Source organism: Callithrix jacchus, chromosome 17 (assembly GCF_049354715.1).
Source record: "Callithrix jacchus isolate 240 chromosome 17, calJac240_pri, whole genome shotgun sequence".
Taxonomy (NCBI): Eukaryota; Metazoa; Chordata; class Mammalia; order Primates; family Cebidae; genus Callithrix; species Callithrix jacchus.
In genome coordinates, this window is record NC_133518.1 from 76,428,506 (window position 1) to 76,450,405 (window position 21,900).

At 51.0% G+C, this 21,900-nt stretch overlaps 1 protein-coding gene across 10 annotated transcripts in view; it reads right to left on the reverse strand.

Annotated features, from left to right (window-relative positions):
• The window catches only part of SCN5A (sodium voltage-gated channel alpha subunit 5), a 103,134-nt gene that overhangs the window by 21,775 nt on the left and 59,459 nt on the right, over positions 1 to 21,900 (reverse strand). For 6 of the 10 annotated variants that reach the window (XM_078354661.1, XM_078354659.1, XM_035277744.3 and 3 more), the window contains 6 exons: positions 18,471 to 18,644; positions 16,806 to 17,156; positions 12,190 to 12,630; positions 10,418 to 10,579; positions 7,334 to 7,454; positions 6,022 to 6,176 (listed from right to left, as the gene is read on the reverse strand). In XM_078354661.1, coding sequence (XP_078210787.1) covers positions 6,022 to 6,176; positions 7,334 to 7,454; positions 10,418 to 10,579; positions 12,190 to 12,630; positions 16,806 to 17,156; positions 18,471 to 18,644 — 1,404 coding nt within the window. The remainder of the gene's footprint in view (positions 1 to 6,021; positions 6,177 to 7,333; positions 7,455 to 10,417; positions 10,580 to 12,189; positions 12,631 to 16,805; positions 17,157 to 18,470; positions 18,645 to 21,900) is intronic. The other 4 variants (XM_078354660.1, XM_035277747.3, XM_035277750.3 and 1 more) reach the window with 1 other exon arrangement.

Consider the following 21,900-nt stretch of genomic DNA (forward strand, 5'->3'; position numbering starts at 1 on the left):
ATCAACAGCAACAATTCTTGGCATGTTTATTTCATAACTGGCCATATAATGTTTTAAAAATAGGTTTAAATTATTTTCTAGGCAATCATATTATCTATAAATAATAATATAGTTCTATCATTTTTAACTCTTGCTTTTATACTTGACTGGATTAACTTCAATTATTTTATTTTCCAACTTTTATATAATGTGTTTAATTTTTAAAATTATAATGGCTAGTAATTCAAGACTATTATTAAATAATGAGCAATAGCTAAAAAAAGTAGTTAATCTTGACTGTAATGAAAATGTTTCAAGTGGTTTTACTACTAATGATGACATAAGTTAATTTGAGAGTCAGCTTTTACTAAACTAAGAAAATATATTTTCTTTTTTTTTTTTGTCCTTTGGATTCAATAGAAGAAAACACATTTTATTTCTTAAAAAAAATTTTTTTTTGAGACAGAGTCTAACTCTGTCATCCAGGCTGGATTGGAGTGGTGCAATCTAGCTCACTGCAACCTCCTCCTCCCAGGTTCAAGCGATTCTCCTGCCTCAGCCTCCCGAGTAGCTGGGATTACAGGCGCCCACCACCATGCCCAGCTATTTTTTGTATTTTTAGTAGAGACAGGGTTTCATTTTTAGTAGAGACAGCCAGTTGGCCAGGCTGGTCTCGAACTCCTGACCCCCTGATCTGCCCACCTTGGTCTCCCAAAGTGCTGAACTTACAAACATGAGTCACCGTGCCCAACTTTTTTTTTTCTATTCTTACCAGAGTTTTTAAAATCAGGCACTCATTAAGATAATTATATGATTCTTCATCTTGGTCCTATTAAGATAGTTTTCCTAATATGGTACTATTCTCACATTTTAGGCTATGACATATTTGCCATATGATGTACTCAATCTTTTAAATATATTTCTGGATCCTATCTGTATATATTTTGTTTGAGATTTTTGCATCACTATTCAAAAGTATGGAGTATGAAGCATGAAAACTGGACTACGTTTTCCTGTTAGTATACCTGAGGTTTTAAAAATCAGCATTAGTTAGCTTTAAAAAAATAATTTCTAGACTTCCCATCCTTTTTCATGCACTAGAGTACTTCAAATAGCACTGGAATTATTTTCTTTCTTGAGAATGTGAAAGAATCTGTTCTTGGAGATGTGAGAAATTAGATTAGCTAGTGTTTATCAATTTGATTGCTTTAAATTTTCAAGGAATCAGCATTGGAATTTTATATCAGTTTTACTATTTATTTTCTAATTTATTAATATGTGTTTTTATTATTGCAGATCATATGGGGCAGAAGAAAAATATCTTTATTTTATTACTTACTTGCCATGGTTTCTTTAAGATTATTATATTTTTAATTTCTTGAGTTGAATAATTTATTTATGTTCTTATTTAATAATAAAAGTAAGCAATGAATTTGCCTTTTATGGCAGCTTTGGCTGTACTCCACATGCAGCATTCTCAATACTGTCATGTTCCAGTTTTTTTCTACTAGCCACAGCTTTTTCTCTACCGCTACACTTTTCTTATTTTTCCAGATCCCACATGGACAGAATTAATTGAATCACAATCTTTGACTTATTGCACGCTATCATCAGCTTTGGTCCATGAATGGCCTTCTTTTGTTAATTAATTAATTAATCAATTGAACACCAATGAACTACCACCAAACTATTTTCTGTTTGATCCAAGATTTATTTAAGAATGACTTTTACATATTAGTTGTTGGTTTTTATCCTTCTATTTTTTCCATTTCCAGCACTTTCCATATCTGTAAAATAGGATGAATAATAGCACCTATCTCATAGGGTTATTATGCGAATTAGATGAATTAATGCTTGTAAAATGCTTAAAACAGTATCTGGAATATAGTGAGTTCTATTTAATAGTTATTATCTTTACTATTAAGTTAGGCCAAATTTATTATATATAAAATATATATGTATTTAGATCACTTATCTCATTCTTTCTACTTGAATGTCAAGAACTAATAGAAATATGGTAAAATTTCCCAGTACCAGTGCACTACTGTCACTTTCTCCTGTTTTTTTTTTCTTTATATATTTAAGTGCTATGCTATCCCAAGCAAATGTATACATAGTAGTTATGTATAAAATAATATATAAATATGCATCTGTATTTATATGGATATTTATAATTATGTATTATAATATATAAATATATACTTATATTTATATAGGTTTATATAATTATATAAACATATGTACATATAATTATATTTTTATAATATATATTCATATATATTTAGAATATATATAAAAATATAGATATAAATATATTTATATATTTGTATATATTATAAATTTTGTATAAATCTATATATTTTATATATTTATATATTTTGTATAAATATATATTCATATTATATATATGTGACCACATATATATAAAAGAATATATACATATATATCTATCTCACATACACACACACACACACACACACACACATTTTTTCTTTTTTTGAGACAGTGTTTTGCTCTGTCACCCAGGCTGGAATGCAGTGACATGTTCATGGCTCACTGCAGCTTTCACCTCCTGGGCTCAGTCAATCTTCCCACTTCAGCATCCTGAGTATCTGGAACTACAGGCATGTGCCATCATGCCCGGCTAATTTTTCTTTTTTGAAGAGATGGGGTCTCACTATGTTGCCTAGGCTGGTCTTGAGTTCCTGGCTTCAAGCGATCCTCCTGCCTTAGTCTCCCAAAGTGTTAGGATCACAGGCATGAGCCACTGCACCCAGCCAATAGTTATATTTATGCTATAGGTTGGACCCTCTGTGTCTCATCTCAAGCTTTTAACCTTGAATTCAACAAACAAAAAGCACTGTGAATTTGTTGTCATTGTTTGTACTTGCCTGATCTACTTTATTAGTTCACTATATCTCTCTCTATGTAATATGATACATATATATAAATATATATATTTATATATATTTTTTAGACAAGGTCTTGCTCTGTCACCGAGGCTGGAGGACACTGGTGTGAACAGGGCTCACTGCAGCCCGGATCTCTCAGGCTCAAGTGATCCTCTCCCCTCAGCCTCCCGAGTAGCTGGGACCACAGGCATATGTCACCATGCCCAGTTAATTTTTAAAAGTCATTTTACAGGCTGGGTGAGGTGGCTCATGCTTGTAATCCCAGCACTTTGGGAGGCTGAGGCAGGCAGATCAAGACATCAGGAGTTCAAGACCAGCGTGACCAACACAATGAAACCTTGTCTCTACTAAAAATACAAAAATTAGCTGGGCGTGGTGAGGCATGCCTGTAATCCCAGCTACTTGGGAGGCTGAGGCAGGAGAATCACTTGAACCTGGGAGGTGGAGGTTGCAGTGAGCTGAGATGGCGCCACTGCACTCCAGCCTGGGTGACAAAGCTAGACTTTGTCTAAAAAAAAAAAAATAATAAATAAATCTTTTTGTAGAGGTGGGGTCTTACTATGTTACTAAGCCTAGTCTTGAACTCTTGAGCTCAAGCCACCCTCCTGCCTTGGCCACCCAAAGTTCTGAAATTACAGGTGCAAGCTGTCAATCCTGGTGGCTTTTAATATTTCCAAGTCACATTGTTTTAGGTTTGGGGGTTTGTCATTTGAAAGCAAATGGCTAAAAGGTTTTTTATTTTTTTAATTTGGATACATTCTGAATCCTTTCCTTTTTTTTTTTTTTTTTTTTTGAGATGGAGTCTAGGTCTGTCACCCAGGCTGGAGTGCAGTGATGCCATCTTGGCTCACTGCAATCTCTGCCTCCTGGGTTCAAGCAATTCTCCTGCCTCAGCCTCCTGAGTAGCTGGGACTATAGGCGTGTGCCACCACACCTGGATAATTTTTTTGTATTTTTAGTAGAGATGGGGTTTCACCATGTTGGCCAGGATGGTCTCAATCTCCTGATCTCCTGATCTAACCATCTTGGCCTCCCAAAGAGCCACCAAGCCTGGCCGAGTCCTTTTATTTTAAAAGATGGATTTTATCCAGTTACATTTATTATTAAAACACGTTTGATCTTGACTTTATTACATCATTTTGTTTTCTGATTTTATGTTTTCTTGTTGCTTCTCTTTTTCTTTATCTTTTGCTGTGAGATTTTTTTTTTTTCTTAAAATTTCCCTCAGCAGTTTGGAAGGCATATAGTTTGCTTTCTGTTAAACAAGTTTACAACTTTAAATAACACACTTAGATTTCTCTTTTTCTCAATATATCATTGACGTGATTTTTTAACAACAGAGCTTGGCTGTCTACCCTGATTAGATTCACCAGATGCTTGCCAAAACTCCTCCTCACTTATGCCAGGCTGAGCTTCTCCTCCACAGCCCAGACGAAATGGCTCTGGCTGCCCTTGTTTGTGGCTGTTTAAAAACAAAACTCGTTAACATATTGTCAAACCATCTTTCTCTGAAACCTACAGAGATTTAGCTCTAGCTGCCAATGGTAAAACAGCAGGCAAGCTGCAAGTCATGGCTCCAGGCCCATTCTGGAACAGGAGTGGGCAGCATGGGGTGGGGTGGGAGGCCCAGATATTTAGAAGTGACAGTCACAGTGCCTCCCCATGGCCTAACCCCACAGGAGGAGGCAGCATGGAGTAGAGGCACACAGCCTTGGATCAAAGTGCCCTTTCTCTCACTCTGTGGTCTAAACCATTCTCTGTTAGTTGCTTATCTATGGAGTTCTCACCTCCCCAGTAATACAGGTTCTTACTCCCCTGGTCTGGCAAAGTTTCCATGTCTTCTGCCTTCATCATCATCATCTTCTTCTTCTTCTTTTTTTTTTTTTTTTGAGACAGAGTCTCACTCTGTCTCCCAGGCTGGAGTGCAGTGGCATGATCTCGGTTCACTGCAACGTCCGCCTCCTGGGTTCAAGTGATTCACATACCTCAGTCTCCCAACTAGCTGGGATTACAGGTGCCTACCACCACATCCGGATAATTTTTGTATTTTTAGTAGAGATGGGGTTTTGCCATGTTGTCCAGGCTGGTCTTGAACTCCTGACCTCAGGTGATCTGCCCGCCTCAGACTCCCAAAGTGCTGGGATTACAGGCATGAGCCACTGCAGCCAGCTGTCTTCTGCCTTCTTAATCGCATCTCTCCCTGCTCACCAGAACCTTCCAGAACCCCCTCCAGGGCTGTTCCATCTCTTCCTATAAGTGGTCTGAGAGATTAGAGTCGGTTCCTGGAGCCAGATGGGGCACCCTGGAGGGCCTCACTGCTCCTCCTGGTTTCAGTACTTCCCTGTTCTCCACAGTCCAGCTCTATTTGCTTCCTCCAGGAAGACTATTCTGATTGCTCCACCCCCTCTGACCTCCTGTCACCCTGAGTCCTCTACTCTGTTCTTGCTCAACTCTCTCCTGTGCTGGTGTTTGGCTATCTCACACCTGCTGAATCTCGTTTCCCCAACTAGACTGGGCACCCCTGAGGCCAGGGCTGGGGTCTCCTCCTCCTGTGGCTTGCACATGGCTGGATACACAGAGCTAGATACAAGAAGGGCTTAGAAGACCGACAGAACAAATGAGAGGTGAAGACAAAGGACTCTGGAATCTGACTGCTTGGGTTCAAATGCCAAATCTGAGGTTCCTGAGTGTTGGGACGTTGGAAAAGTTACTTGCTGTTTCCACAAGAGTTGTCATGGGGATTAAATGTAATCATGTGTGGACTACAGGGCGCAGCCTCCAGCCTGTAGAAGACATGGAGCCAGCATGGCCACCTGCACTGTGACAGTGTGACAGAACGCTGATGCTGTGTGCCACTAGAGCTCAGGTGTGGGAGCCATTTCCCTTCTGTGGAAGAAGAAGGCCTGGACACCTGCGCTCTGCGAGCCCTTCCTGCTCCGGCCTCCGTACGTGCCGTGGGTGTTGAGAGAGTTTGTGAGCTGTTCCCTGTTCTGGGGACCTGAGGAGCCCATTTCCAGCAGAGGCTCTGCCCCAGTTTCTGACCTGACTTTCCGGCTGGAGACCTCCTTTCCCTGCCCTCCCCTCCTCCTCCAACCATCCCTGCCCCAACCCTGCATCCCCAGGAGGGTACCAGTGCTCCACTGCTGAGCAGGATCATGAAGATGATGAATGTCTCGAACCAGCTGTGCTCCACAATGCGGTAGCAGGTCTTGCGCAGCTGCCACCAGACCTTCCCTGGGGCCTGCGTGGTGTCCACCGCACAGCAGGGACAGCGCCGGACACAGCCTGTGGGGGAGCGTGAGGGTCAGGCCCAGCTCAGAGACTGTGAATGCCCACGTCTAACGGCAGAGGGTTGGATGGCTGAAGGGAAGACTGAGAGAAAGAGCCTACGATGATGTGGAGGGGTGGAAGGAGAACGGGGCGATATGGTGGGCGAGGGCCACACACTCTGCAGGCACTTTGAGGAGGATGGATGCACCCAGCACTCAGCAAGTGGGTGAACAGCCTGGCGGGTCTGGGCAGGGACAAGGCTGGGGCTGGGATGGGTTCTAGCTTGTCCTCTGCTCCTCTGGGAAACTATCCTCCTAGGGAAAGGGCAGGAACTTCTGGGCCTTCTCCATGTTTGTAGTTTCTGAGCCTTGGGAAGGACAGATCCCTCAGTGAGAGCCCTGTGGATCTGTCACATGGAGGGCAAGCTCTCATGATTTTTTTTGTGTTTTTGAGATGTGGTTTTGCTTTTGTTGTCCCGGTTCGAGTGCAATGGTGTAATCTTGGCTCACTGCAACCTCTGCCTTCTGTGTTCAAGCGATTCTCCTACCTCAGCCTCCTGAGTAGCTGGGATTATAGGTGCCCACCACCATACCTGGCTAATTTTTTGTATTTTTAGTAGAGATGGAGTTTTACCACATTGGCCAGGCTGATTTCAAACTCCTGACCTCCAATGATCCACCCGCCTCGGCCTCCCAAAGTGTGGGGATTGCAGCTGTGAGCCACTGCACCCAGCCACGCTCTCATTTTATCCCCAGCTACCCCCCAAATATACCATCAATCCACAAAAGCTATAGATGCCAATCAACACAGCCACATGTCACACCTGCCTCAAGGGTTTAGAGAGGACCTACTGTGTGTCAGGAACCGTGCCAGGGCCTGGTGGTACAGCAGTGAATTAAACCCAGACCCTACTGCTGTGGGGCACACAGTGGTGCTACCACACCACAAACACAGTCTCTCCAGTCTTTGGTGAACGTCCAGCCCAGTACTCCGGGGGCAGACAGGTCAGGCAGAGGGAGGAACCTCCAGGGTCACAGAGGCATTGGAGGAGGTAGGCAGATATCTAAGGCAGGGTGTCAGTGCCACGTGGCCCTGGGTCCAAGGAGCTGCTGGTCCTCCTGTCCCCTCTGGGTGGAACTGAGGCCGGGGCAGAGGGTGGCCTGGGACGTTACCTTCGGTAAAGCAGTCCTCTGGATCCTTGACATCCTGGCCGAGGTCAGGGATCTGCTCCAGGAGCTCAGCGGTGTTGGTCATGTCTGCTGTGCTGCCCTCGGAGTAACTGTCCTCTGGGGTCTGTGGACAGGGGTGTGGGCCAGGGCGGGCAAAGGTGTGAGTTTGGGCTGAGTAGCAGCCTTTGGCCTCAAGCCCAGAGTCTGTAGGAGCTTGGGGCACCCTGAAGGGAGGCAGCCTCTTCATGACACACCCTGGGACCTGCTACACCATAGGCTGGTCAGGGCTGAGCCAAGGCTGGACCTAGGGGCTCTTGTGATTCTGGTCTGCTGGACTCTAGGGCGGGGGTGTGGGGGCTGTGAAAGGGCTCTGGGAAGCCACTGGGGATGGGGACTGCATCTAGCTGGGAGCAAAACAGATATAGCATAGCAACATGGACGCACAGTGGGACGCATGGTGGTGGCACGGCACACACAGTGGGGACAGCCATGGCACATCCAGAACAGAGTCAGAACCAGGATCCTGGGCACACAGGCAGCAAGTCCAGACCACAGAGAACAGGCAGCAGCCCCACCCACACCACAGGTGCTGGTGTGCAGGGCAGAGCCGGGAGCGAGACCGAGAAGGTGCTGGGGCCCCCCTTTGCTGTCCTTGCCGGCCTGCTGCCCTGACCTCGATACCCTGATTACAGGGAGGCTACACACAGGCATGTGCATGCAGGTGTGCCCTTGTGAGTATCCGTGTGCCACTTGTGGGCATGGGTATATCAGGGTGTTACAGGGGCCACTGTGGGTACCCTGCCCAATTCTACTTCATGAGACCAGTGCACCCATTCCCAGCTGCTGTGAGTGCTAGGCTGCTTAGCTGGACCTCCTCCAGCTAAGAAAATCATCTTCAGCCAGGGAACTGCCTTCCCAAGGGGTGGCCGGTGCCCAGCAGTCATTGATACAAGAATACAGAAGGCCAGCCCCTAGCCTTGAGTCGGGACAATGCTGTCATACTACTCAGGCCCCAGAGCTCTACTTGGGACAGTTCTACTGACTCCAGCTGAAGCTTTTCCGTTGCCTCCTCCTTTGCCTCATCCTGTTTTCTTACTTCTCCACGGGTTTCTCCTGAGAACCCCTCAACAAGTCATTTGCACAGAAATCACTCTGCTTCTAGGGAATGAGGCCTGAAGACAGTGTGTCAGGGGAGGAAGGAAATCGGGCATTCACTGCAGGTCAGGTCCAAAGTCCCCATCCCGGCTGCCCACATCACATCAGCTCAGGCCCAGGCTCCATTTGGAAAGGGCTTGTCTGAATTCTTGGGTGCGGCCATGCTCCTACGGTTGCCTTCTTTCTTTTCTTTTCCTTAGATGAATCTATCTGCTGATGTCTCAGTGGCTTCTTTTCCATGTTTGAGACCTGAGATGGGAAACGGCTGGATTCTGGAGGGAAAGCAGAGCCGACTGCCCAGGACAGGTGGGTCCTCAGCCAGAGAGGTGAGGCTCAGCCTTTTGTGGCCCCCTGTGGGCTTTGAGGGGTCCTTCCCCTCTCCTCCCAGCTCAGCTGGGGGATGAAAGGAGTGGGTGATGAAAGAGGTGGGCCTGAGGAGAGCAGCATGCTTCTTTTTCCCTTCCAGACACTGGAGCTGTCTGAAGCCCATGAGAGGATAAGTTCTCAGGTCCTACTGCAGGTGAGATGAGGGAGTCCCTTTCCCAGGAAAACCGCAGCCTGTCTCTCTCTTATACAGCCTTCCCCATGAACTGATTTGAAGAAAGGAAGACTTACAAAACTAATTCAAAGCTTAGCATCTGCGGGAGAGAGCCCCTTCTCTCCCATGACATTCGGCCTGTCCTGTCTCCCTGTTCCTACGCCTTCATGGGCCAGACCACGTGGGGAGAACCACCGTCTGCACAAGGAAGATGACTCTAGTAGGCCTTTGCGCTCCAAAAACTGCCCCTGCTTGCCAAGCTCACGTGGGCCCCTCTCACAAAAGAGGAAAAGGCGCAAGTGCTGGACTGAGGTCAGGCTGCAAGACATGGTCACCAAGCACGCCCAACACCTGCCCTCCACCTCCCAGGGCTAGATGTGAGTGAGGCTGGGCGGACTAGTCAGCAATGCCACAAGCCTTTGCTCAGGGGTTTTGAACTCCAGTGCTTACAGGATCAGGCAGGTGGGTCTGTGGCAACCTAGAGACCTCCAGCCGGCCTCCGGGAGGTGGTTCTCTCTTGCCTCTGGCAGGGTGGCATGTCTTCTGAGTTTTAAAGAGAAGCCAGAAATGCAGATTTTTTACATAACATCTCCCAAGTTTTAAATAGTGGCAGCTAATTTAAAGTAAAACCTTTTTGTGGCCAGACCAATGCAATGGTAGGCTGGGTGGTCTCTCACTCATGGCCTCTGCTCTGGTGCAGGTGAGAAGCTGCTGGTGGCCGATGTGTCCAGAACTTGTTCTCAGAGCGCCCTGAAGTCTTGTTTCTTGTTTTTTTTTTTGAGATAGGAGCTTGCTCTGTCACCCAGGCTGGAGTATAGTGGTATGATCTCGGCTTGCTGCAACCTCTGCCTCCAGGGTTCAAGTGATTCTTGTGCCTCAGCCTCCTGAGTAGCTGGGATTACCAGGCATGTGCCACCAGGCCTGGCTAATGTTTGTATTTTTAGCAGCGATGGGGTTTCACCATGTTGGCCAGGCTGGTCTCGAACTCCTGACTCCAAGTGATCCACCCGCCTTGGCCTGCCAGAGTATTAGAATGACAGGCATGTGCCACTGTGCCCAGCCTCCTGAAGTCTTCTTTGGATGGGGAGATTCACAGGACAAGCATTTGCCAAACAGGACCAAAACACAAGGATGGAGAGTGTGGAGAGGGTGGGTTGGTCCTGCATCAGAGTTCTGGGCCAGAATTCCCAGGATCTCCACACAGCCCTGGGCCCTGCGCCATCTCTCCCGTCAGGACTGGGATGCCCACCCTCCCCTCTGCAGACTGCTCTTCCACACTGCCTGTGATAGCGGCTGTGGCTTCCAGCAGCAAATGCAGGCGTGCACCTCTCACAGCCTGGCTCCAACCCAAGCAGCAGCGCCCAGCCGGCTGCAGGGACAACGGTGTGCATTACCTCACTGCACCCTGGGGCCCGGGGTTCCACTTTCCGCTGCTGCTGCCAGTCGGCCTGAGATGCACTGGCCTCCGCCTCGGAGGAGGCGGTCGCTGACACTTGGCTCCAGGTCCTGGAATCTGGAGGGGCCTCTGGGCCATCGGACACAGGCTGGGATTCCTGCTGAAAAGACCCCAGCCCATGAGCTGAGTCCATGCACCCAGCTAGAGGGTCTCCAGGACACTGACCCTGGGGCCTTCAGCCCCTGCCCATGTATCTGGAGCACTGCCTCCAGCCCTCTCCATGGGGCCTCCATCTCACTGAAGACCCCTCCCTCAGGGGCCCTGAGCAGGCACGTGCGAGACTCCTGGTATGTCCAGGCAAAGGGTATAGAGCCAGACAAAGCCTGGCATAACTCCCTCTCCCCAGACTCCCTGGAAGGAAAGGTGCAGCTGGGTTGCAATGCCCAGCTCACAAACACTGGCCACTAAATACTTAGGAAGGGGACACTGACTTCCTTTATGAGTCCCCGTGGCACTCCCAGCTTGCCTACACATGTGCATGCCCGTACACACACACACACACACACACACACACACACACACACCCAAGGGAGCCAGAGTCAACAGTCTCAAGAGAAGGAAAGGAGAAGGGAAAGGAGAGGAGCTGGACCTCCCCTCCTGTGCTGGAGATAATTGGACGCAGTGGTCTGGGCAACGCCAACACTCCCCTTCCCCGAGCAGGCATTGCCACTGTCCTGCAACCTGACTGAAAGGGCCAAAGCTGGCCTCTGGGACCACAGGAGGCAGGAGGACGTGAAACCAAGCCCAGAGCCTTAGATCCAGGTCCACAGACAGGGAGCGGCTGCTCTCCATGGCCAGGCCCATGGAGGAAGCAGCTGAGATGGGCCCAACTCAACAGGCAGAGAACACTACTTGGGGCTTGACCTAAAGCCCTAAGGAGAAGTATTGGAGCCTGGCTCAGGCCAAGGGAGGGAAGGAGAGGGGAGGAGAGAGGAGGGAAGGGGAGGGGAGGGGAGAGGAGGGAAGTGGAGGGGAGGGGAGAGGAGGGAAGTGGAGGGGAGGGGAGAGGAGGGAAGGGGAGGGGAGGAGAGAGGAGGGAAGGGGAGGGGAGGGGAGAGGAGGGAAGGGGAGGGGAGGGGAGGGGAGTGGAGGGGAGGGGAGTGGAGGGGAGGAGCGGGGGGTCCTGCCTACTTCGTGCAGACTCTGGTCCCAAGTGTTAAAAATAACAGGTTGGGAGATAAGATAGGGCTGTTCCTGACACCTCAGTCTTAGGGATGCTTATTTTTAAATCTCAGAATGAGCCCTGGGTATGGGAGGAGGGGAAGGGGCAGTCTGGAGGTCAGAAAACCACATTCCTCCTTCACCAAGACACTCTACCTTGCCAGTCCTGGAGGGGAACAATGGTCAGTATGGGAGCTGGGGGCCAGAGGTTCTGTTCCAAACTCATGAGGAATGCCTAGCAAGTCTCTTGCCATGATTCAGTTTCCCTTTCTGTACAATGAGCTCCCAGTGCCCAGCCAGGGCATGAGTGATGGGCAGCAGCCCCTCCCCAGGTCAGCTTCTGGACTGAGTTAGGAAGAGAGCGTCGAGGGCTGTCTCAGCACTCCTCTGAGGCCGGCTGTTGTGGGAAGGGCCTGCCTTCTACCCCACCTTACCCACCACCGAGGCAGTCTGGCAGAGGTAGCCGCTTCGCACGAGGCTGGGTTGCCTGGGCAGCAGAGCTCTGGGCCCTGCATAGCAAATGCCTCGTGCCTGCCGGGGTGCGCTCACCTGCTTGCATGACTCCTCCTCCGGGCCCAGGCTGTTCTCCTCGTCCTCCTCTTGGTCATCCGTGTCTGACTCGGCCACGGCAATGGGCACACACACAGTCTCTGGATCTCCGGGGGTGCCCTGGCCCAGCTGCTCGCCCTCCTCAAACCGTGTTTCCTTGCGGGCGGGAGGCGCCTTCTCTGTCTCTGGGGGTGGTGGGGAGTGGGGGGTGGCAATGCAGCTGGGCAGCTGGCCCGGGGCGGCCAGGGCTGCGGGCTTCTGAGGCCGCTGCCGCAGAAGCCCACAGCAGAAGTCCCAGGTGGTCCACTTGATGAAGCGCAGGCCCCGCTGGATGCGGGCCAGGGCCAGCTGGAGGTTGTTCAGCTCTCTATCCTCATCAGGGGCTGTGAGGTTGTCTGCACTGAAGGAGCTGAGCAGCAAGGCCAGGAAGAGGTTCAGGACCTGTCGACATAATGGGCCAGGCTCACCAAGGCACTGCGCCATGCCAAGGCATCCAGTCCCAGTTCTGTGATGGGGAAACTGAGGCCCAGAGACCTTCAAGACTGCCTGTGACAAACGGCCCCGAGGCTCGAATCCAGGGCCTTGAGCCCTCATCCTAGCCCCTGATTTTCTTGAATATGGAAGGTGTGGCTAGAGAACAAAGTACTATTCCAGTCCCTCTTTCCAAGGGCTCAGACACAGTGTGAACCGAGCGTCGCGTCCTGGCTCAGGTCCAATGGGAGAACTATGAGTGCATCCAGCGTCAGAGCGAGGGGCTGGCCCAAAGCCACACACATGCAGCCCTGTCCTGGCACCAGCGGCTTCTACGCACACCTTCTTCTCCCTTCACCTCTTCCTGCCGCCTGAGGAGTAGTGAGGGGCAGTGGGGTCAGGGTGGGCACAGGTCTCCTTCCTGGGAAGTGTGAGTCCGGGGACAAGACAGAATCCCACCCAGAAGCCACCCAGAGCTTTTGAGACTTTCCTGGAAAGAGGAAGAGCAGTGAGCTGCCTCTGAGTTCCCCACTGAAGCCAGCTCGGAGCTCAGAGGCCTGGGGCTGCTGCTGTAGGGCACGCACTACCTGAGGCCCAGGTCTGCCACGTATGGAAATGTGCAATGGCTGGAAAAGAGGTCAGGAGGGCACAGGCAGCCCTCAGGCACTTGGCCTAACCATGGGGTCAGGCCATGGAGAGCCCACCGTTTCCAGGCTGTGAGGGGCGCCAGGAAGGGTGCTGTGTGCAGGCGAAGGGCTGCTATACTGCAGGGAGCCAGGGGAGGCACTGCAGTGTCAGAGGTTCCACGAGGCACAGTATTTTATTGAGGTCATTCATCAGGGCTTAAGGACTAGAGACCCCTTAAGGGGGTTTGCATAACCCCTCTGCCTTTGGGTGGTTCTGGAGAGTTGCTTGTCATTAAGCCCTCTGACAAATGTGAAGCTGTAGCTTTTGTTTAAAAAGAAGGCTTTTGCTGTGTGACAAGAGGCTGGGCTTGTGTCCACTTCCAGGTCTCATGGAGGGTCAGTTAGGATGGCGGTGGGCTGATTCCCACATGCATAGGTCAGACCACCATGGGCTTGGTGTCTCCTCCCTCCCAGCACCTTCACTGCAGGGTGCTGTGTTAGGGTCGGTGCGCAGTTCTTTTTGGAAATCCACTCCGAGGCTCTGTTCTGGCTTCTCAAGAGCCTCTAAAAGACACCGTTACCAGAGACCCCAGACCTATCAGGAAGCTGGGAATAAGAATTCTGATACAAGTGGCCTCAGAAACATGCCTTTGACTTAAAAGTAATAGGCATTCATGCGGACAGTAAGAAAGTGAAGAGGTAGGCTCTCCCGTACAATCTCTGGATTTGATACCTGACAGCTTTCTCTGTCATCACTAGGTGGGTGGGGCATGTGATGGGATTCAGAGCTGCTGTCTGCACTGACATCTGGCCTGGCCCCTGCCTTTCTCCACAAGGACCCAGGCATGGCCCGCTTCCATTCCCAGGAAGGATGCCCACTGAGGGTCCTTCCCCCGCAGCCCTCATTCACTCCAGTCCCTGCATCCCCTAACCTCAGGAGTCCTGGGCCTAGGCTGGGAACAGGGTGGGGTACCTGGGCAGCCATGTGCACCCACACAGGAGTCTAGGCCCCCTTGCCACTGGCTTCAGAAGGTCAGCTCCTTCCAGTGCTTCCATCAATCGTGCTGCTGCTCCCAGCCTTGCCTGATCATCACTTCCCATTTCAATGGCAATCTTGCTTCCTCCCACGCCCGGCAGCGGCCCAATTCCTGAGGCGGCCAGGGAGGGGGCTGTGTGGGCTAGCATTAGCTCCGTCCTCCAGCAGCCTCTAATTTTCTCATCCCTAGGCAGATCTGCTGGGAAATCGCAGGGCTCCATGTGTGAGGGGTGGCTCAGCCTGGCCCTAGGCTGAGTGCTCGGCAACTCTCATTCTCCTTGGAATAGGCAGTCTGGCAGGCCCTGGGGTTGGGATGGGCTGAACAACCCTCCACCCTCCACCCTGAGGGACAGCTAGTCTGGGGGAATGTGAAGGGCTCGGGGCCAGCCAAAGAGCAGGGTTCTATTGGCACTGTGCAGAAGTCCTGGCTCCCTTCTCTTTGGGCTCTACATTCCTCTGGCCTCTGGACTCATGGGCCGGCAGGGGACTGAGTCCCAAATTGGCCTGTCCTATCCTGACCTGGTTAAGGCACATGGGAGAAGAAAGCAGGCAGGTTTGGGGAAAGGCTCTGAATCTATAGCCTACAGTACTTGCCCCACAGCAGGCTGAAAAAGAGAACGAAAACCTCTCTGAGTTGATGTGACCGCACGGTCCACGACAGAGACCCACAGCTACGGGTGGGAGTCAGACAATGCAGGCATGGTGCTTGAGCATGTGTGGGCCACCAGGATGTGGCTTCATGTCCACAGTGGACACTGATTGCTGCCTGAACCACTGACTGACCACAACCTTGCCTCTTCCTCAGCCTCCTTCTCTGGTATTTAAATTTTGACCTTTCTCAGTTCCAGAATTTCCCACATTGTAAAGACACAAGACAGGATGTACCTGCCCAGGGACATACAGGAACCCACAGGAACAAAGCTATGGAGCCCTCACGATGGGACAGTAGAGACTCCTACCATGCCACTCAGGGGGACATATGAAGAAAGCTCCTATGGGTCCCACCTTACCTGGACCACCACCTGTCTGCACCTGTGCTTTGCCCATCCTACTCCTTCCCTCTTCATTACTGTTTATAAGGTCAGCTCCAAAACCTCTTCCAGGAAGCTTTCTTTGATTTTCCTAGCTGGATGGGAACAGTACCCATGGTCTCTTCCTTAATGGCTCTGATCACTCTGACCAGTCTGAGAGTTGTTTCAGGCCTGTTTGAACTCTCCGCCTCCCCAGTAATCCCTCAAGCTGGTGAATGATGTCAGGGCTGACGCGGGACCTCATTTGCTTCTGTATGCCCCATTGTATGTGGCACAATGTTTTCCCAGCAACAAGGGCTTAGCACATGTTACGATGAGTTGAAAAGCCACGTGATAAGTCATGGAGAGTGACTGACGGAGAAATAATGGGTAGATGAACAGATACGTAAAGGAATTAAAATGAGTAAATAATGAATAAACAGGCAAGTGGGTAAATGAACAAGCAAAACGCAGCAAAGAGGCCGGGAGCGGTGGCTCACACCTGTAATCCCAGCACTTTGAGAGGCCGAGGTGGGCAGATCACCTGACATCAGGAGTTTGAGACCAGCTTGGCCAACATGGTGAAAACCCATCTCTACTAAAAACACAAAAAATTAGTCAGGCGTGGTGGTGCATGCCTGTAATTCCAGCTACCTGGGAGGCAGGAGAATCACTTGAACCCGGGAGGCAGAGGTTGCAGTGAGTTGAAATGGTGCCATTGCACTCCAGCCTGGGTGACATGAGTGAAACTCAGTCTCAAAAAAAAAAATGCGATGAAGAGTGAGTGAATGGATGGATGGGTCAATGAGTAAGGAAGTAGACAACCGGATACATAGATGAGTAGACAGATGGGATTGGTGAGGAAGCGAATGGATGGCTGAGTTGACAGATGGGAGGTGAATGAGTAGAGAAATGAATGGGTGAGTGGGTGGATGAAGGGAGGGATGGATCGCTGTGTAAGTGAATGGGCATATGGATGTGTAAGCGTGTGCATGGGGTGGTGAATGGGTGACTGATAGGCAGATGAGTGAATAGATGAGCGAATGAGGAAAAGGGGGTTGATGGATGAATGACCAGGTTAGTAAGTACATAAATGGATGGGTGGCCTGTTAACTGGGCAAGGATCTATGGATCCTTCAGATTGCTGGAGTGGTAAACGGATGGGTGGGTTGATTGGTGGGTGGGTAATTGATAAGCGGATGGTCACTAGATAGATGGCTGTAGAGCATATATGTGGAGGAGTAACCAGGCGCATGAATAGATGTTTGTTGATAGATGGACAGGCAAGTGAGTGGATGGGGGGATGGATGAAATAAATAAGTGAGTAGATAGAAAGAAATGTGGGTAAATGAGTAGATGGGTAGATGGAGGGGTAGATAGATGGACAGAAGGGTAAGTAAATGGATAATTAGATGGGTAGGTAGCTGGGTAGATGAATGGATGGATGGTGTGTGAGGCCCTTGGCCGACTTACCACAAGGTTTCCAATGACCATAACGAGCAAGAAGACCAGCAGGCACAATGACTGCCCAGACACCTCCATGCAGTCCCACATGGTCTCGATCCACTCTCCGCAGAGGATGCGGAAGATGATGAGGAAGGCGTGGAAGAAATCCATCATGTGCCAGCGAGGCAGTAGGCCTGAGTCGCTGTGCCTCAGCTCTGAGTAGTTCTTGCCAAAGAGCTGCATGCCCACCACAGCAAAGATGAACACGATGATGGCTAGCACCAGCGTCAGGTTCCCCAGTGCCCCCACTGAGTTCCCGATGATCTTGATGAGTGTGTTCAGGGTGGGCCAGGATTTGGCCAGCTTGAAGACCCGCAGCTGGGGAAGGAGGAAGAGGAGGGGACCTTATGAGGGCTCTGGCTGCTGCTGCCCATGGGCACCGTCACTCTCTCCAGCTCCTGCCTGAAAGCCAAGAGAGCCCTTGCAGGGCACTGACACCTATTTTCCCCCCATCTCCCAGAGCACCTCCTGCGGTTCCTCTCTGCAGCCTGAGGGCGGCTTCACTGGGCCCTGCTCTGGGGACAGGTCAACAGCTCCAGCCTCACCTCCCCCATCAGCCCTTCTCTTTGTCCCCACACCTTCTCTCTGCCTTGGCCTCACTTCCAGGAACTTCCCAGTAGATTCTCCCAACAGGGAGTGTCCTTGCTCTTTCAGACCTGTCCTTATCAGGTGTCCTGTGGGGCGGCTCAGACCATCTCTGACTTGTCCAGTCACCTCCGCCTTTCTCTCTGTCATCAGAGAGAAAGAGGGCAGGTGCTCAATGCTCACTGAATGCCTCTGTGCCAGGCCTTGTGCTTAGAATTGATGAACTTATTCAGAACTCCCAATAACCATGAGGTTGGCACGGGCATTACCTCATTTAGGCAGACTAATTTGTCTAAGTCCCTTGGCTCATAGCAGTGGAGTCAGGATTAGAACCCACAGCCTTGGCTTTCCCTCCTGCCCCCATCATCCTGCCTTCCTACACACCCCGCCACCCCTCAACTCCCATCCACTATATGTGCCGCGACCCATAGTGCTCAGGACTTCCTCCAGAAGCCTTTCCTGACTATACCTCCTGCCCCATGTCTGGACCTCTCAAGCATTTCAAGCTCCAAGTGTGGTCCACAGACCAGCAGCTTCGACATCACCTGAGACCCACTGAATCAGCATCTGCATTTTAACAAGATCCCCAGGTGATCTGCATGTGCATTAGGGTTTTAATGATGCTGATTCAGAAGCCAGCAGGCAGAACCTCAGATGAGAAGTCAGCAGCCCAGCTCCCTCTGTTATCTGCCACGTGGCTGTGGGAATTCATTTCACCTCTATGAGTCTGAGTCTCCTCATCTGTGAAATGGGAATGAAGTAATACCGGCCCCACTCGTGGATCCTGTGAGGGCTAAAGGGGTTACTGTGGACCATGAAAGGCACTCATCAGGATGGCCACCACAATTGCTCCTCTGGAGGAATGTCTCCTGTCTTGCCTGCCTCTGCACCCCCCACGTCACCAGCAGGGGCCAGGCATCCAGGGATACCTAGCCAATGGCTGTTGGGTGAAGACATGACAGACCAAAGTAGGGATGACCTCAGATTGGGCTGTGCCCCGCCCTCCGCCCCGCCCCCGCCCTCCCTGCCGCGGGTCCAGCCAGGTACCAGGCGGAAGGAGCGCAGCACTGACAAGTTGCTCATGCGGGACAGGCCCAGCTCCATGAGGCTAAGGACGACGATGATGCTGTCGAAGATGTTCCAGCCCTGCTGAAAGTAGTAGTAGGGGTCGAGGGCGATGATCTTGAAGGTCATCTCTGCTGTGAAAATCCCCGTGAAGACCTGAGAAGGGAACAGGAATTGTTCGGGATGGAAAGTTGCCTCCCAACTGCTCTGACTGGGCCAGGCTCCCCGTGGGGGTTTGCTTGGTCATAGCCCAGCCCCTTGGGGACAGCTCTCTTCTCTAGCCTGCTCCCCCAGCCCTTGCAGCTGCTCACCAAGCACACCAGGCACACCAGCCGGGCCTTCAGGAATAGCCTGGGCCCTTTGCAGGCTCTAGGGGGAACCTGCAGTGGATGGTCACATGACCCAGGGCCAGACTCCTCTCGGTCTGTGTGTCCACAGAAGGGCTTTCTCCCGACACATGCCACATCCACACACCACCACAGATGCTCATGGCTTCCCCGATCCAGAGCCTCTGTTCTTGCTGTTCCTGCTCCCCAGGAGGCCCTTCCTCCTCGTCCACATGCTGGACTGTGCCCACTGCGATAATCAGCAGCCACTGCTTCCCGAGGGCTATGTGCCAAGTGCTGGCCCAAACACTCTGCACGTGTTTCTTTTGATTCATCCAACCCTATGAGGAAGTATTGTTGCCTGCAGTTTATATAGGTAAGGAAACCGAGGCACTGACACGTTAAGTAACTTGTCTGGGGTCACGTAGCTATTAAGTTTGAGAATGAGGAAACGAACTCAGTGCTGCCTTTTGGGATTTAGGGAAACCTCCCTCTTCTGAAAACATGCCTGAGTGGGCAGAGGCTGAGCTTTGTCTGGTTCACTGACTTATGAGTCCCGAGCTGCCCAACCGTGGCTGGCAGAACCCTGTGGTTAAGCATCCCATGGTGCAGGGGACCCGAGAGCCATGCCAGCTGCCCTGCGGTGTGCCCATGGATGGTTCCCGGAGGGGAGACTGTTCTGCGACAGTGTGGATGGCAGGAAGTTGGGGTTCTGTACGCAGGGCCTCTTGACCGCGCTGGGGAGCTGAGGGACTGTCCTGAGGCAGTGAGGAGGCACTCCAGGTCTTTCGGAGGGGGGCTAAAACCAGAGGGAGCAGTACCCATGGAACAGTGCCAGGGCTGCAGCAGTTCTGAAGAGCTGCGGTCAGAGACAGGTATGGCCAAGGCACCTCACTGGGGTTGGCAATCAGGAGGGGAGGTCACTTTGGTCTGGGCACTCTGATGGGGCTCTGTGTTGGAAGGACAGAGAGGCATTTGCTGGTCACCTAAGTGCTATCCTCTCCCCACCAGCTCAGAAGAGGTCGTGTGGAGGTGGGCTGGAGAGCAGTGGGATGCTCTTGGCTCAGGGAGAGGCACCAGGAGGGCAGGTGTTTGGGCTCCTCAGCACTGCCACACAGGGCACCACCTACAGCCCAGCCCTCCTGACTTCGGTGGTCCCTTTAGTGTTTGTGCCCAGAGGGACCTGCTCCTCCACCAGCTGGGAAAGGGAGGGACCCTAAAATCCTCCAGCCTCAGTTTGCATTCCTGGGCTGCCCTCACGCATAGAGAGACAGCCTTGGAACCTGCTTCCGGAACTTTCCAACCCCCGGCCCCATTGCCTGTTGCTCTCCTGTTCCAGCCACACCTGCTTCTTTCTGTCCCCTCCTCAGGGCCTTTGCACTTGCTGCTCCCTTTTCCTGGGTCATGCCTCTCCCCAGCCGCACAACTCACTCCCTTCAGAGCACCTGATCCACAGGCGTCCTGGCAACTGAGAATGTGCCTCCCTCCCACCACACTTCTTATCCCCCATCCTTGCTTGATTTTCGTCTGCCTCACACCACCATCCAACAGCTATTTGTTTATCGAGCCTTTTGTGTTTAGAAGGTAAGCTCTGTGATGGCAGGACCTTTCCCTACTGCACCTGGAACGGTGCCCAGCCCACAGGTGATCCATTAGTATCTGTTGAATAGATGTACAAATGTTTGAGCCTTTGAGTTCCATGCACCATGTCCTGCCTGTCCTGTGCTGCTCAGCTTGACTTCCAGGAGCCTTCCTTACCCAGCCTCAGACACACACAGCTGTGTGTGGAGCCCTCACTCAGCAGCACACCCTGCACAGCTTCCCTGAGAGCCCCTACAGCTAGGGCCTGGGGAGCGCCTCCACTGGACCCCACCTTTGGTCTTCCTCAGCACTGCTGGGGTGCACCAGGGTGGGTCTGACACCCATGAGCACCGACACACATTTCTAGAGAATGGAGCTCAGGAAAAGCCCTGTACCTCACTTTGTGTAGGCTCCCAGCTGTTTTGGTGCCAAGATGGCAGTTATCCACTGGAGCTAGGACTCCGGAAGAAAAACAGAAGAGGCTCTGGGGGAATGCTCTTTGGGGAAATAAGAAAAGATTTTTCAGGGACCAACAGCATCACCCAGAAGCTCTTTGGAGATGCAGAATCTTACAAGGCCTCAGATCTGGTCAATCAGAATCTGCATTTTGACTAGATTCCTGGGATTCAAAGTTCAAATGCTATTTCTGACCATGAGTTCTCAAACTTGGAGCACTCTGTAATCACCCAGGGAACTTTAAAAATATGGATGCCTGGGTCCCATCCTAGAGATTCTAGTTACATTGTACTGGAGAGTAGCCCAGCTATGGGGATTAATAAAATCTTCCCAGGTGATTATAATGTGCAGCTGAGCTGGAGAAATATAGACATTTTTGGAAACGGGCCTCTTCCTTCCACAGGCTCATGCCATGCTCTCTAAGGCCATGTGATCAAAGCTTGATGGCTTAGGATGTGCAGAGAATGGTGGCCAGGCCCGGATTCCAGAGCAGGGGCTGCCTCTGTGTGATCTTGGGCGTTTCTTCATCTCTCTGAGCCTTGAGGGTCCCCATACATAAAATGGGGATAATAACTCCGTAGGAGGTTTCTAGGAGTTACAGCTAATGGCGGTAAAGTGGGTACTCCCTACGAGAGGGCGGTTATTGTTACTGTCAGCAGCATTTATTGTGATTGCTCTGAGTGGCCAAGAGCTCCAGACCCAGGCAGGGGCTGCCTTCAGATATAAACAACTGCATGTTTTACAGGCTCACTGAGATCTGGCAGACGGAGGCTCTGAGCGTGGTGACCCACTTCCCCGAACTTCTGGCAGGAGGTTCACTGAGCAATGAATGCAAATGGCGGCTTTCCAGGAACTGGGGGGACTTATGGGGAACCCCAGACTCCCTTTGACTTTGGCATATGACTTTAATGGGAACATACTCCATGCACTGGAAACCTGCATTTAAAACCTAATACCTTGTGAACGTCCTTCCAAGCCAATTAAGCACAATCTACAGCGTCATTTTCTTTCTTTTTTTTACGTTTGTGGCACACCCTACGATAGAAATG